Source organism: Dunckerocampus dactyliophorus, chromosome 17, assembly GCF_027744805.1.
Source record: "Dunckerocampus dactyliophorus isolate RoL2022-P2 chromosome 17, RoL_Ddac_1.1, whole genome shotgun sequence".
NCBI classification, from domain to species: domain Eukaryota; kingdom Metazoa; phylum Chordata; class Actinopteri; order Syngnathiformes; family Syngnathidae; genus Dunckerocampus; species Dunckerocampus dactyliophorus.
This window is the reverse complement of record NC_072835.1, coordinates 6,936,741-6,952,500: the sequence shown is the minus strand read 5'-3', so window position 1 is coordinate 6,952,500 and position 15,760 is coordinate 6,936,741. Positions and strand designations below refer to the sequence as shown.

Here is a 15,760-nt window from a genome sequence, read left to right as displayed (position 1 = left end):
TTTTCAAACTAACAGACGGCACGCAAAGCTCGTAGGAAGAAAATTAGGATGTAAATTATTTTCTGCGTGCACGCAGAAAAAACCTTGCCAGCCAGGTCACAAGAGCAAGGCAGAGGAGGAGTGCGTGTGTCGCAAGTTTAAAAGTACATTGTGTACATTGCCCGGGCACGACAGTGGCTCCTCCCATGGCGGGCGACTCCTCCAGCTGTACATGGTCACAATAGCCGTAGCTGCCGTAGGGAGCCAGTATGCCCATCTTGCAGTCGAAGTGAGTGGGCTTCACGAGCGTCGTACGATGCCCACACAGGACGTCCCCAGTGAGTGAAACGTACGACAGCCTTACAGGAAGCACACCCAGCAATGGACGCCGCATTCAAGATCTAAAAGCGTGGGTGTGATGAATCACTTGCTCCCTAAGTAACACGTACATCGGGATGTAACTCCCGCTTAAGTGAAAATGTCCAAATTGGGCCCAATTAGCCTTTTCTCCTCCACTCGTGTCATGTGACTCATGCGTCAGGTGCAAATGGAGAGCAGGCGTATGAAATTGGTGTTGTCGCTCTTACACTCGTACTCCTCACTGGAAGTTCAACATGGCACGTTATGCAAAAAACTCTCTAAGGATGTGAAAAACAGAATTGTTGCTCTCCATCAGGGGTGGCCATTACGTCGATCGCGAGCTACCGGTAGATCCTCAAGGTAGTTTGGGTTGGTCGCGTAAACGTCACTTTGTAGTTGTCATATGACATCAGTCAGCTGACATTAAGCTCCCCTCCTGATTCGCGCTTGCTCCCCCGCAGCGTTTCAAGCTACACATGAAGATGCAACTTTCATCTTTATTATGGATTATGATTATGGATGAACTAACTCAGCGGTAAGATGTCTATATCGATAACAAAAGTTATCTGTTCACTTGTAGCGGCTAGCTACGTAGTGTATTGTTTACTGGCTTTGCTTGGCGTCATGAACTCTACTACAGAAATCAGTGTTTTCTACACGTTGGCTTCTTAAACTATTATTTCATGATGAAATTAAAAATGTGCCCATTGGTGAAACCTTTTCAATATGATGCCTTGACTTCGGCTGCATTGACTTTTGCATCATCATTTTACATTCTTGTATATGGCTAATGTTTGATAGCAAATGCTAACTGGATGTAATACATCTAATGAACGTTACATAGCTAATGTGACTGACATATTAGCAGTACTCAGGTTATGTACACAACTATTTAGGAGTTATGTGTATTATCTTTATTTCCATATTGAAGTGAATTATGATAGCAACTACTTTGATTGCCTGTAAACTTTGAACATGTGAATGTGAAATACTAATTATTCATATTTACAATAGAATTTCAGAGTTTACTGGTTACATTTTGTATATGTTTTATGTTTTATAGAAAGAGGAAGATCATTTTGACTTGTACTTGCATGCTGAGAAAGTGCGTGTACTGATATACATGTATAACCTACATAAATACCTACTCATATTTTATTAAAATAAATATAGTAAATATATATATACTTTATATATTTATAGTAGTAAGTAGACCTTTGGGACTTGGTCATTTTAAAAGTAGCTCGCAGGCTAAAAAAGTGTGAGCACCCCTGCTCTACACAGAGATGGCCAGGGGCGTCCAAACTATGTGGCAAGGGCCACATATTGGAAAAATGAAAGGATGCAAGGGCCACTTTGATATTTTGTAAAGCAACACATGTCGAAATTACATACATTTTAAGAAAAAACTGCATTGCAGCTTTGTAATATTGGTGAAAAAGCATATTATTAGTATCAACTTCAGTCTTTGCTCTTTTTTTTCCCATTTTTGCTGTTGTTTTTTTTTTAAATTTTCCAAATATTTGAATTTTTTTTTTAATATTTGTAAATGTTCATTTTGTAATATTTTTTACTTTATTGCCATATAATTACTTTATTTTTATTTTGTTGTGTTTGTTTCTCATAGTACGACTTCCATAAATGTATAAAATAATATTTAAACTACATTATTTTTCCTTGTATGTTACAGATTTTCCTTGTAGAATTGCGCCGTTTCTTCTCATTAGTATACAATGTTTTTCTCTTTAATATTTTGACTTTGGTCTCATAAAAAGCATTTTTTTTCCATTTTTGCTGCTTGTTATTTCAACTTTCTATTATATAAAAATGTTTTTCTTTTTTAAATTTGTGACTTAGTATTTTGGCTTTATTCCCATAATATTCTAACTTTTTCTGCAACATAAGTTGTGTTTGTTTCTCATAATATTAGGGCTTTTAAAAATAACTTTTTCTTTAATGCACTCCTGATCAAAATTTTAAGAGTTTTAAGTAGAGCTTCAAAATGCAAAAAGAAGAAATGGGAGTAAGATGACCATATATAGAAAATAATAATATCAAAATAATTGATCATCTGGATTTCTCTGTACAGATGTGGCCAGGGGTGGATAAAAAGTATGAGCTGTACCAGAAAATGGAGTTGCCCAAAGGCCAAAAGAGGAAAGTGAAGGATCGTCTCAAAGCTTACGTCAAAGACCACTACGCTCTGGACCTGATCGACAAGCTGTTGGTCCTGGACCCCGCCCAGCGTACAGATAGTGATGACGCTCTCAACCATGATTTCTTCTGGTCTGATCCGATGCCATCTGACCTGAAGAGCATGTTGTCCACGCACAACACGTCCATGTTTGAATATCTGGCCCCTCCCCGGCGGAGAGGTCACATGCCCCAACAGCAGCCCAACCAGAACAGAAACCCCGCCACCACCAGTCAGACTGAGTTCGATCGAGTCTTTTAAAGAAGAGAGACATTTTGTAGAAATGAGCACACCCTTGCTTTATACCTCCTTGTGTTTTTATATTGAGATCTAATGCTTTGGTTGGGGACGAAAAGATTCCAACTCGGACCTTGAACGTCATAACTGAACTGTAGTCCATCCCATCCATCCATTTTCTATACCGCTTCTCCTCTTTAGGGTCACGGGGGCATGACTTTTTAATGTTTGATCTAATTGTTGGGCATTTCGCTTTTGTTTTTTTTTCTCCTTGCTTGTCTGTTTTATAGACATGCAAATTCTGGGGTAAACTTGCTCCACAGTTTACACACCCCAAAATCCCAAAATAAGAATGTTGTTCCAGTCTAGTTTGAATAAAAGCACAACCCAAGCAACCAAAATCCTGAAATGTTTGAATGTACCCTTGACTACAAATAGCATTTTTGGGAGTATCTCAACTAATCTTATAAATCACATATACACATACAGTAGGTCTTAGCGCCCATAAAATTGACACGTCTCCTTCCCGCTGCCTCCTAACCCTCTTCCTCTGATTTCAGATCATTTGTAATAAAATTGACTGATATAATTACTAAATAACATTCAGCTCCAGAACCCTCCGTGTCTCTTCAATTGCCATTGTTTATTTGCAGCTAAATATGCCTCACACACGCTTATTAAAGACATTTAAAGTATTAAATGTATAGCTACTCACCACTAATGAATGATAAGGTAAGATGATCTATGAACACATGGCGTCATGGCATCGTCTGTAGCCTGGTCTTCAGGCTAGTGCTTGAGCAGGCGGTGTCCAAAGTGAAGCCATTTGTAGCCTGCAGCTGTTTTTTTTATTGGACCGTAGCACATTCTAAAAATGTAATTTCACAAGAAATACAGAGTATGGTAAATGGAAAACTCAGCAGTAATTTTACAAAGATGAAGTCAAATCAAGAGAAAAAAGTTGTAATCTAATGACAAGAAGTCGTAATTTTACAACAATAATGTAATGAGGAAAAATAATTTTAGTATAAAGTTGAAATATTTTTTTCCAAGTCGTAATATTATAAAAAGGAGTTAGACTAAACATTTTTTGAGTATTTATTGCAAACAACCATTAAAGTGAAGTAGGCTGTTTAGCAGATCAAAAGGTCAAGACCTTCACAGAGGACATCCACTGTCCGTTTTTGTAAACCTCCCTTGCCATCCGTCTCCAAGATTTCTCAATTGGATTTAGATCAGCAGAACACACAGGATGGTCCAAAAAAGTGAGTTTATTCCTCTGGAAGAAGTCCTTTGCAACGTTGTCTTGTTGAAAATGCCATTACCACACAGACGGGGGCCTTCAGTCATGAGGGATGCCCCCTTCAACAGCTCCACTTAGCCATCTGCCGTTTGACAGCCCTGCACAACCTGAAGCTCCATTATTCCATTGAAGGAAAAGGCACCCCAGATCATTATGGCGCTCCTTCCACTGTGCCGTGAGGAAAACATCTCAGGCAGGATCTCCTTCTCATCCCATTAACATTGGAAGCCATCAGGACCTTCAAATTACATTTTTTTCTTTTCAGAGAATGTGGCTTTGAAGGAGATGAGGCCTTTTTTCTTCTTAAAACCTTTCTCTCGCAGAAGCCCTCTGATGGTTATTGGACTGCACTCTGCATCATCCCTCCACCCAGTCACTGTTGTGTCCCTGGGCAAGACTTCGCTCACCTTACCTTGTGCTTTGGAAAACACTATATAAAATCGAATCCATTAATGATCATTTAATAACCATATATGAAATCAAGTGAAGCAGGGAAATTCAAACCGTGATGTGGTGAGGGACGATTGTATAATTTTTTAAATGTTTGCCATGGTTTTCATACAAGAATGAATTTTCTTTAACAGGTTTTTATGATGCGAATAAGTACAAGAAATGCTAATGAGAGTACATGCAGTACACTGCCTGCAACAATTTCCCATCTCAGTGTTTTATTTGGAGATGTGGTACTTGCAGAGCACATGTACTACTTGTACAGAATATGGAACAAAACAAGAAGAAGAAAGTTGAATTTTATTGGAAACAAAGCAGTGACATTGCATTTTGAACACATGTATATTAGGAAGTATCCATGGTTTGTACACTTTCCTCCATCACATCCAAGGTCAATGGGGTCACCTGCTTGGTCAACACACCTGTGGTTCCTCGTTTGTACGTGTAGTTCCCACTTCTATTCACACACAAGACATGTAGCTGTGTTAGCATCACAGCACAACATTCATCATGCCAAGTTCTAAAGCAAATATGAAAACTTTTGATATACAAGAATATTAAAGGTGATTGATCATTTATAGTGTATTCATACTGTGATGGATTCGGGTTCCATTCCCCGTCCCGTGTGTTATTACCCTTTTATTTGTCCCACTACTTCCCCCAGCAGGACCCGAAGAGTGATACGTTCAAAGCATGTTAGAGTGTCCGATATGACCAGAAAAAGTTATTCTATTTGTTTCTAGTGGATTTTTTGAGTGGCAAAGTTGGCAACGCAAATCCCTCCTGCAACGTCTTCTTATTCTCTAGTGTGTTAGAAGCAGCGTTACGATGCCATCTCCTGTATGGATTTCTAACCACAAGCTACACAGACTGCCATGATAACACTGTTTGTGAGCGAGGGCCAACAAGTAGTGTCAGATGTATCTGTGGCGAACCAAATTTATTTGTAGTGGTCCATCACGCATAAATTAATATGGGAAAGACTGGTGTGTTTAAGAGCCGTGGGTTGCTGACCCCTGGTTTATGGCATTCCAAGTATTGTAGTTATTGTAGGTATGTGCGCCCATAAATTGCTTAAAAACTTAATTTGGGTCCGTAAACATAAGATTTGCTTGAGAACTAGTTAGAGTGGAATAATACACTATGACGTGCGGATCCTGCGCAGCCACTCTACGCAACACTGGACTGTTGTGAACACCAATCAGGATGAAGATGGTATTGTAACGTGAGGAGGCGTCCATCAACAGTCTCTTTATTGCAAAAACAACATCTGCAACCTAACATTTCCTGTCCGCACACAGCATTTCTCCAACAAGTCTCATAATCATGTTCAAAGACATTGGGAAATGATACATAACTAAACAGTGTAGTGCTCTTACTACTGAGATGGAAAGGTTGCTATCGCTTTGGCTTTTATTATTTGTTTTGTATTTGGTGTTTTATGACTATATTTTATGTCCTTCATGTGTAAGTGAGAAAGGCTATGCTGACACTGCAGGGTATGACGCCCAATTCCGAATGAGAATGACACAGGAAGAAAGGCACAAAGTAAAAAAAAAAAAAGTTATTGTTCTGACCTGGTGCCCTTCTTGTTGGCCTGATCATGGGGCCGGATGTAGTCCACCTTATCCTTAGTGATCACACACAGATCTATGTTGCTGCCAGAACCCAGATCGTTGAAGATTCCTGCAGCAATGGCGTCCCGCACAAGCTTCTTGGCGTCCTCCTCCTTCCATCAAGAATGAAACAATCGTGCACACATCTCGTTTGGCTGGCATCAATCAACGTTTTCTTTCTTTGACTGCCTTACCTCCATGTCGGGCTTGTATCTGTCTTCAAACACGGCCATGGCAGCCAGGGATCCAGATCCTTATCAAAAGAAAGCAGCATCTTTACTGCTTCTTCCAGAACACACAAGTATTGTCCTTCTCTCACAAATTCACTTGACTCAAAAGAAAATTTGCTTTCATTTGTTTCAGAGTCAAAATGATAAATGTTTCCATTAAACAGCAGCAAAAAAAAGAAAAGCTAAACTATATTTAGAACGTCTCAGATGGACTGTTGTACAACATTTAAAAACTAAAGACGTTCAAATACTTATTCAGTGCTGCTTTTCATTTGGAATGTGTTGCTGAATGTATTTAGCAGTGAATGGTCATTTCTTTGAAGCAAACATATTGGAACTGACCCATGGTGACATAAGGAAGCTTGTCAGTGGAGCCATGAGGGTAGATGCTGTAAAGATGAGGACCGTTACAGTCCACTCCACCAAGGACAAGAGCAGCCCCAATGTAACCCTGATACCTGAACACAGACATCAACAGCTTAGCAAAAACAAGCTTTCAAATAACAAGTGTCATCATTAGTGGTGTAACGTTACGCCAGTGTCACGGTTTGGTATGTAACTCTGTTTTAAGATGACGCTTCATTTTGAGTACAGCAAAGGACCCAAATTAACATAAAAGTATTAAGCTTTTGTGTAAACATCTTTAATGATTTTCCCATGAAAATCTAATCTAAATCTAATAGTTTATAAGGCTTCTTTTAGTAAAGTGCAAGGATGCAGACAAGTGCGTGTGTGAATGAATATTTTCTTTTTAATAAGGTTTGGTTAAAGTGTAGTATTTACAGTTCCAGCTTGTAGTCCCATTCCCCAGATCTACTAACAATGGTGGCACACTGCTTTCATCTTATCCACTTGTCTTTGCCATATACTATGGGGGTGTCACAAGATCTCACAAGATTAAAACATGACAAGATTTCTCGTTCAGAAACAAAATGTCTCTTCATTCAATTAATTAATTTGATCTGTGCATTGGTTTCAGCACCTTGGCACGTTTGTTCCATAGGAGCTGAAGCTGTGGTGGTGGGCTGAATGGGAGGCAGACTACTGCCTCTGTGTCGTGCCGCTGCTGCATCGCTGCGGCAGCAATTTTTACAAGATATTTAAATTTAGTGTCGGTAATAATGTCAACATTAGGGTCGTTTTCACAGGCTTTAACAAGAAATGCATTAACTTTAAATATCTTTCTCCCGTACTTTTCTTCCCCAAAAGACAATGCAGCCAAAGTCACGGCAACTAACCAAAACGTTTTCACCAATGGGCACATTTTCCAATTAATCATGCAATAGTAGTTTGACAAATGTGTCAAACGTGTGTGTAGAAAACACATTTCTATAGTGGAATTCATGACGTGAAGCGCAGCTATGAAAAGCCTTTTTCCCTCCAAGCAAACGGATAACTTTGTTGTGGATATACGCATCTTACCACTGAGTTACTTTATCTGGAATCAAAATAATAAAGATGAAAGTAGCATTATCCGTGTGTGCGGACATCTGTTCTCCATTTGCTTTGCCGTGGAGGCACAAGAGCGAATCAGGAGGGGGACTTAATGTTAGCTGTTAGTTAGTTAGTTAGACTGATGTCATATGACACCTACAAAGTGACGTTTATAATGTGGTTGACACATCCACCCACACTACCTTTGTGATCACCGGCAGCTTTTAGTCTACCGTGGCCACAAACAAATACATATATCAGAAACCCTGCAGCCCTTTTGTCATACATCTGTCTCGGTGGGTGGAGGCGGGGCCGGTAACAAACACAGAGTGCAGAAGATTGTACCGTAGTAGAAATTAAATTAGTAGATTTGTAATTTATTGTCTTAAAAGTATGGTAAAATATCTTGTATCGTGACAGCCCTACGCTTTACGTATTTCACAGGGGAGGCCAAGAAAGGGAGGAGGCTTTTAAAGCTCTGGCTACTCCCTGGCACTATCGTTGGCTAAAGGCTGGACTTTACTGGATTTTTTTACAGAATAGACAAGTGACGCCATAAACACTTCCTGTCCCTCATTTAAGGTGTCCGGTGTGGGAAATCAGTATGCCCCTATACCAAACAGATAGTACTGTAAAACTAGATTACAAATCAAATCCATATACCATTACACGCCTAACAATAATAATAATAGTAATAATAATAACAACAACAATCATCATAAATTTTGTTAAAAGTTGTGTTTGTTATATTGGGCAATATTTGGGGGCATGGAGTGTACCTGAAGAGCATTTGCTTGAACATGCGGTTGGCAGTGGCCACACGCGGCAGTCTGCCTGTGGAAAGGGCGTGCAGTTCCAGATTGGAGGAGATCATCTGCGTGGTCACTTCCGTGTCGGCAGCCGTTCCTGCTCCACAACAACTACACAACACAACACAAAACAACTTTTTGTTTCACTTGCCACCTCTGACGCAACAAAGTGAGGAAATATTCATTGCTGATACAGAGCTCATGTGCAAAACTAATGCATCCCTATTTTCAATAGTGTCTGTTTTACAATGATTGAAAGAATGCGTTGTCAAGCACATCACTTACTAAATGTTGGGTGAGATGTAGTGTATCTTGGAGCAGTTCTTGTCAGCCACTACCATGCCCTCAGTGGCTCTGGTGTCAGCACCCAGGATGATCCCACCCTTAGCACAGAACCACCAAGCAATGTTTACATTAAGCAAATGCATGACTGGAAAAAATACAATTGTCATAAATGGTAGAATGTGTAACTACCGTATTGACCCAAATATGACAATAAAAATCAGATGACAGAGTCATTGAATAATATGTAGTAATAATTGCATCTGACACGTTTCTTCAAAAATGTTATCACTTTTTCATGTTTGACTCCATCTGTCGGAGTACATACAGTACAAGCCAAAGGTTTGGACGCACAACACAACAGATGATCCCAACCCCATTAATAAGGCAAGAAATTCCACTAAGCAACCCTGGCAAAGCACACCTGTGAAGTAAAAACCATTTCAGGTGACAACCTTATGAAGCTCATTGGAAAATGTTCCAATGTGTTCATTCATAGTTTTAGAGAATTTACAATGTAAATAGTAGGGATGTCCCACATTCACATTTTTTGCCGATTTTTTTTTATAGTCTTGCCAATCCAATTTTTTTTATTTTTTTTAAAAGATTTTGTTACATGATTTTGTGGAATGTAATATGGTTATGAAAATAGCTCTTCAAAGCAGCTGGAGAGTGACCAAGGGTGGCCACAGTCATCATTGGCCACCACGTAGCTCCACCAATGCATGCGGGCTCCCTACATAATGACACAGCAAGCGCCATGTTTGTTGCATGTTAATAGCTTTATTTTTTGTCTTCCTATGACAAAATTCCAAAAGGTATCATTCTGTATCGTAGTATCCGAAATTATTCCATTATCTCTATCAGTCTTGGACATTTTGTAGAACCTGTTGGAAACTTGTAGTTTATTTTTTTTCTGCAAGTACACTGACCATTTTTTGTGGAGTTACATGCACAAACGTCGAAAAATGGTCCTATCTCGCGAGGTTAAAGAATCCTTTAAAAATATCCTGGATCCAGATGGTAGATAGTGTGTGCGCCTCTTCGGGACGCCATCAGCTGGCCCGCGTCTTGCCTGCCTGAATCTGACACTCCATCAGATCCTATGCTCTTTTTCTCAAACTGCCTAACACTGCCAGACTGTGACTGATGACACGGCCGTGCTCCAAGTGACTGTTGTTCACCCGTGCAGCAGATTTACGTTTGCGGAGGTACTGTAGATCATATATCATATTTCATATGTAAGGATCAGCTCATTGCTGATATGCCAAAATTAAAGAAATCAGCGCAGATTGATCGGTGCAGGCCGAATCATAATTCCACATATCATCCCAATATTTAGCCTGTAACCCTATTTTATTTATATTACTGAAGAATTTCAATTACAATTCTGTTCAACTCACGTGTCACAAAATTCCCTAAAAATAAAAAGGAATAATTTTTGTACAAAATTTGTAGGTTTTCCTTTCTTTTGAACACCAGCACTGTTTCACAAGTACTAATTTGGCACCAGTAGTGGATTATTTGGAAACTATACAAGCCTATTTAAAACAGGCAAACCAAAATATTGTGAATTTGGTTCTATTATTTTTTACTCACCTTAAAAACAACACCGCAGATAGTAGTTCCAGTTTTACGAGGAGCTGGCAAAGTACAGCCCAATTCCTGTGCTTTGTGGTCAAGAAATGCATTTCTGCAAAGGCAAAAAACACAATAGACAGTGTAAACTAGATTGACATATTTAGGCTGAATCCCAATTTCTATCCCCTACCCCTTATCTTACCCCTAGGTTTTGTGCGTTCGAGAATCAAGTGGTGTCCCAATTTTCCTTAAATCGAAGGGTATGGGTTAAGTACTAAGCAGTGTACTCCCCTAGTGTGGTTTTCATTTCAAATGAAATGAAATGAAAGGATAGGAGGCGCTACAACACCTGCTGATGAGACGGCGGAAACGTTGGTCCTGTTTTATTAGATATTCAATCATTTGCTACTCCATGTAAAATATTTGCCGTGTTTTGAATGGTTGGTCGTTGCGAGTTCTAACTAACACAGATATCTAATTCACTGCGATTTACTGCATTTAAGATAGACAATGATTACATAGCGACCACATTAGCCTGTTAATTGTATGTTGTATTTTTAAAAAATCGCTCGCTAGCAAGAGTAATCTCCATTACTGAATTGCATCGTGAAGTTCGTGTTTTACCTACATGGAGGAGGAGCATTGTAGGCGGACACATGCTCCGAGCAGCCTCCACGCCTACATATTCACTCATGTAACGCAGCACATCATAGTGAAGTCTGTTTGCTGTGAATTATAACCACCCTCATCCACCAACAATTGTCATGGTGAGATATGTTAATTGTATTTAGCATACAGTATGGACGGTCAGGAAGTGAGCTAAATAAAAGATGTAAACAACAACGCCATATGTGGACAGCACACCATATTATCAAAGTTTGCTCAAATGCTCAATAACCATACTATATATATATATATATATATATATATATGTAATATATTGGGGGGTTATTTTATTAGTGACTCTTAGTGACATCCACCAAGACTGAGCTACATAAAAAGTTACACAATGCATGTAGCGCAGATGTAAACGTCATAACCGGTTCTGTATAAATACATAAATAGAATAGAACACAAAATGCAGTTATATTTTAATGTAAACAACCATAAGCAGAGTGCAATGATGGAGTAATCTAAAGCCTAGGTTCCCAAAGTGGGGCATAAGGGGTGTGTGAATAAAAAAAAAAAAAAAAAAATTTGCACCTAACTCTCAATTACAGGTGCACCTCAATGCCTCATGGCGCAATGGAGAACGATGCAGAAAGCAGCACATGATGTTGCTCATTGCTGTGTGTGCATCATATGAACAAATAAGTAAGTTTGATGAGAGTGTTTAATTTCAAATATTTTATTTATATTGGTGTGCTAATAGGCTCCAGCATGCCCCCGCAACCCTAATGAGGAAGAAGCGGTATAGAAAATGGATGGATGGATGGATGGTGTGCTAATCCCAGCACGGTGCAGCTGTGAAAACCTGTCACCGTGTGTGGGGCTTTATTGTCTAAACGGAGAAATACCATCCATCCAAACATATCTTCCTTGCAAATGCTTTTGTGTGTATTTTTCAGTGGCAAACAAAACTAAGTAATTTGTGGAACCAAGAAAAGAGCTTATAAATTATCCACTTGCACCATGGATATAAAGGGGAAAAAGATTATATTGTAATTTCTCAAATCTTAACGTTTTTGGGAGTGGGTTGGGTGACGTGGGTCGATCACACCTTTTGTCTTGCCTCAATGTTAAGCAATGGGGACCAAAGGCACTAGTTTCCGGTATAAAATCTGCTATGACTTCTTTAGTATTTGGGGTAGATAAGTGAATGAGGTATCAAATTAAAGTTCAACTCATGCTTTATCAGATAGAAATAACCACAGACTTGATTTTACAAATTTTCACACGCATACCAATGTTTCATTGTTTGTAAAAATTACATTAATACACACTGTTGTTAAAAAAACGCTCATTGTTGTTGGGCAACAGTGCTACTTGCTAGCGGAAGAGCTGAGTCATTGCAATGAAAAGCAGTATAAGGACGACATAAAACCATTGCAAAGGTTACACCATAAATGACTAAATGACAATACTTCATTAATATGTCCATTCTCTACCGACAGTATTTACCGTTTACAGTTGTCAAAACTGAAACCGCCGAGAGTTGGACGACTTGCAGTCAACGCCGCCATCTTCTTGAAGATGATATTAACGAAGGTTCTTCTTCCTCTTCAATTGGCGGATGGCAACTTTTGGGTGCATTACCGACACCTTCTGGTAAGGAGTATACTTGCATGTATGGGAAGTCTGCGTGCTGTAGTTGTTTTGGCACTAGGTGTCTCTTTCTTCTGTCTGCACCGCTTGCAGAGGGGCCACGCTCACAGTGCTCTGTTATGTTTGGGGCCAATAAAGTTTGTGCAATAAGACGGCACCATTGAGTTCAGCCTCTGTGCTATAGTTAGGAGATCACTACACAGGGGAAGAAAAGTAACAGCAAAGTTACTGCTCAAAAAAATAAACACTAAAAGGACACAACCTCGATCTGAATTAATGACATATCCTTATTAAATACTTTGTTCTTTACATAGTTGACTGTGCTGACAACAAAATCACACAAAAATCAATGGAAATCAAATGTATTATTTATTATTATTACTGGGGGTGTCTTGCTGTCCACCTGTTGTCTATTCCATTTGCACAACAGCATTTGAAATTGTCAATCTGTGTTGCTTCCTAAGTGGACAGTTTGATTTGTGATTGTGATTAAGTGTTCCCTTTATTTTATTTTTAGCAGTTTATGTATATTTTTAAAATGAGCTTTTATGGCAAAATATATATTTCACATAAATGCTCATTTTACATTTATTTCACAATGGTAATGCTTTAATAAGGCGTCAAATATTAAAATTCAACTCTTCTTTCTATATTGCTTCAATTACTTCATGGAAAACAAGCTAGGAAAATACCACTATCCGGCTTTTGGCCTTAAAAACATCTATGAATACAGCCTGACGTGATGTATCCGTCACAATAGCAAAAATTCTAATAAAACACTCAACAAAGTTCAATGATTTTGAATGAATATATGTTCTTTGATTCAATTCAAAGTACTTTTGTGCTGCACAAAAAGGTTAACAATACATTTCTCATGAAAAATGGAACATCACACATCTTTCACGTCAATTCATATTTTACATTTTATCATGTCATATCATTATTTCCCTCATGATGTGCTCTAAAATGCACATAATTCTGTGTATTTATGTTTAAAAAGCTGACACAAGCCATGAAAGAAAATTGCTTATGTTGAAAATGAATGCAGTGGATCCCCACACATTCGCGCTCCTGCAAAATTGTGGATTTTGTGGACTTTTTAATATAAATCAAATTTTTCCAAAAAACAGGCCGTTTTTGCAGAAAAAAGATATCATTCATCAATGGGTAATAATTTATGAATACTTGATAATACACATATAATGTAAAGCCTGTATGTACCACTTCGCTGATAATGTTTTCAGTAGAAGGTTCTCCACAGGCCAAACCTACCACCTTCAATGAGGGTGCTGCTGAGTGCATAGCAGTCTCTCATTAGATAAAGAACAGTGCCATCCTTCATCTTCATCCTGTTTTCCTTTTGGCTTCTCCAAGAGCAGCTTTAGTCGACTCAGGTGATGCAGAGCCCTGAGAATGGATATTTTATTACTTCATCTATTGGTACTTTTGAGAATAGTTACAGTGTAATAACAGCTCAAGAAATTAATGGCAATGACACAAGTAACATTTAGAATTATGTTGTGCGTTATCAATGTAACTGTGTGGTATTACATGTCGACCTGATATACTGTACTGGCACCTCAGTATTACCACACATGTAGTACACTAAAAACTAAAATGTTAAACTAGCATAAGTGCTTTGTTAGCATTCTGTCACGGTGTAAGGCAGGAAAAAAAAAATCATGAAATAAATCATTCATTCAATCACCTGTTTCAGAAAATGTGCATGATAGGCTTTATTCAGCAACAGCAAAGTAAACTGTAGTAGTCCCTCCTTTATTGCGGTTCATGGGTTTCAGACCCGAATGTGATAAGTGAATGTCTGTGAAGTGGGATTCCTTATTTATAAATGGAATATTTTCGTGATTAGAGCATAGAAAACCTGTATATGACTTTCTAAATACAGTTTCAACATTATAAGAGCCCTCTAGACATGAAATATCACCCGTAGAGTAAACTTTACGCTTATATTTCCCAATATAGTAGACTTAATAGTGTTGTAAAGCTCTTTGTGAGATCATTTGATACACATCCAGATACATGAGTTACGATACGATTCAAAACCGATATACACTGTTTTAAAAACAGAATGATTTAATACAATGAAAAGATTCCATGGTTCCATGGTCCAAGAAAAAGATTCAATTTGATACGATTCAACAGCTACATTAGTTGATGTAGACCAGGGGTCGTCAACCCGTCGATCGTGAGCTACTAGTCGATCTTTGGGACTTTGTCGGTCGATCGCGAGGACATTTTGAAAAAAAATGTATTATCATATCAGTGCCCTAACCTCCAGGAGAGCGACCAACAGGCACACATTTTGTCCAATGAACACACCCGTACGACCTGCGAGCCACAGCAAAGGGCCCAGTCCCCAAACCCGGTCGGAGGTACACTAGTACACCGGCTCGCCTCCTACATTCCCCCCCCCGCACACACACAAAAACACACACTTTGTTCTTTGTTCGAGTGTCCTTCAATGCACCATCAAACTTTCTCCCACGCTGCAAAGATAGACAACTATACTGATTTGTGCAGAACTGCAGTTAATTCATGCTAACATCGTATAATCTCGCTGAAAAACAAACTCCAGGCTCATACTGGTGGATGATGGGTCTGAGTTAATTTTGTGCTTTTAATTTGATGTTGTTCCTGTCTTATTTTACACTATAATGTACGCATTGCTACTATTTACATCCATTCTTGTCTTCAGTCACTGTAATCTACAGTGAATACACAACAATCCTTTCGCTGGAAGCCCAGGTTCTCACGTTGTTTACAACAGGGGTCCCCAACCACTGGCCCAGTAGTGTTCAATGGGTGGGGCCGAACCGGACCACGGGAGGCTTTCAGGTGCAATGATTTAAAAAAAAAAAAATTATGTAATTTATATGTTATATAAATGCATATCAATTTCGGTAATAAGGGTAAAAAATAATATACAGTTACAAATCCTATAGTTTTGCCATTCTTGTGTTTGTTGCAAGCGGCGACCCGTCCCACTTTGTTCGACGTTC

General features: G+C 38.8%; 3 protein-coding genes across 7 annotated transcripts in view; 1 reads left to right on the top strand and 2 right to left on the bottom strand.

Moving 5' to 3' along the window:
- The window catches only part of cdk9 (cyclin-dependent kinase 9 (CDC2-related kinase)), a 15,044-nt gene extending 9,987 nt beyond the window's left edge, over window positions 1-5,057 (top strand). The window contains exon 8 of the mRNA XM_054758347.1: window positions 2,429-5,057. Coding sequence (XP_054614322.1) covers window positions 2,429-2,794 — 366 coding nt within the window. The 3' untranslated portion in view covers window positions 2,795-5,057. The remainder of the gene's footprint in view (window positions 1-2,428) is intronic.
- Window positions 4,807-12,745, bottom strand: psmb7 (proteasome 20S subunit beta 7). Its single transcript, XM_054758348.1, has 8 exons — window positions 12,597-12,745; window positions 10,494-10,587; window positions 8,898-8,995; window positions 8,583-8,723; window positions 6,712-6,827; window positions 6,334-6,392; window positions 6,101-6,252; window positions 4,807-4,980 (listed from the first exon to the last, which is right to left on the bottom strand). The coding sequence occupies exons 1-8, from the start codon at window positions 12,656-12,658 to the stop codon at window positions 4,869-4,871; spliced, it is 834 nt and encodes a 277-aa protein (XP_054614323.1). The 5' UTR covers window positions 12,659-12,745; the 3' UTR covers window positions 4,807-4,868.
- A 116-nt stretch (window positions 12,746-12,861) lies between these two features.
- The window catches only part of c17h18orf54 (chromosome 17 C18orf54 homolog), a 31,938-nt gene continuing 29,039 nt past the window's right edge, over window positions 12,862-15,760 (bottom strand). For all 5 annotated transcript variants that reach the window (XM_054758342.1, XM_054758343.1, XM_054758341.1 and 2 more), the window contains one exon: window positions 12,862-14,147. In XM_054758342.1, coding sequence (XP_054614317.1) covers window positions 14,018-14,147 — 130 coding nt within the window. In that variant the 3' untranslated portion in view covers window positions 12,862-14,017. The remainder of the gene's footprint in view (window positions 14,148-15,760) is intronic.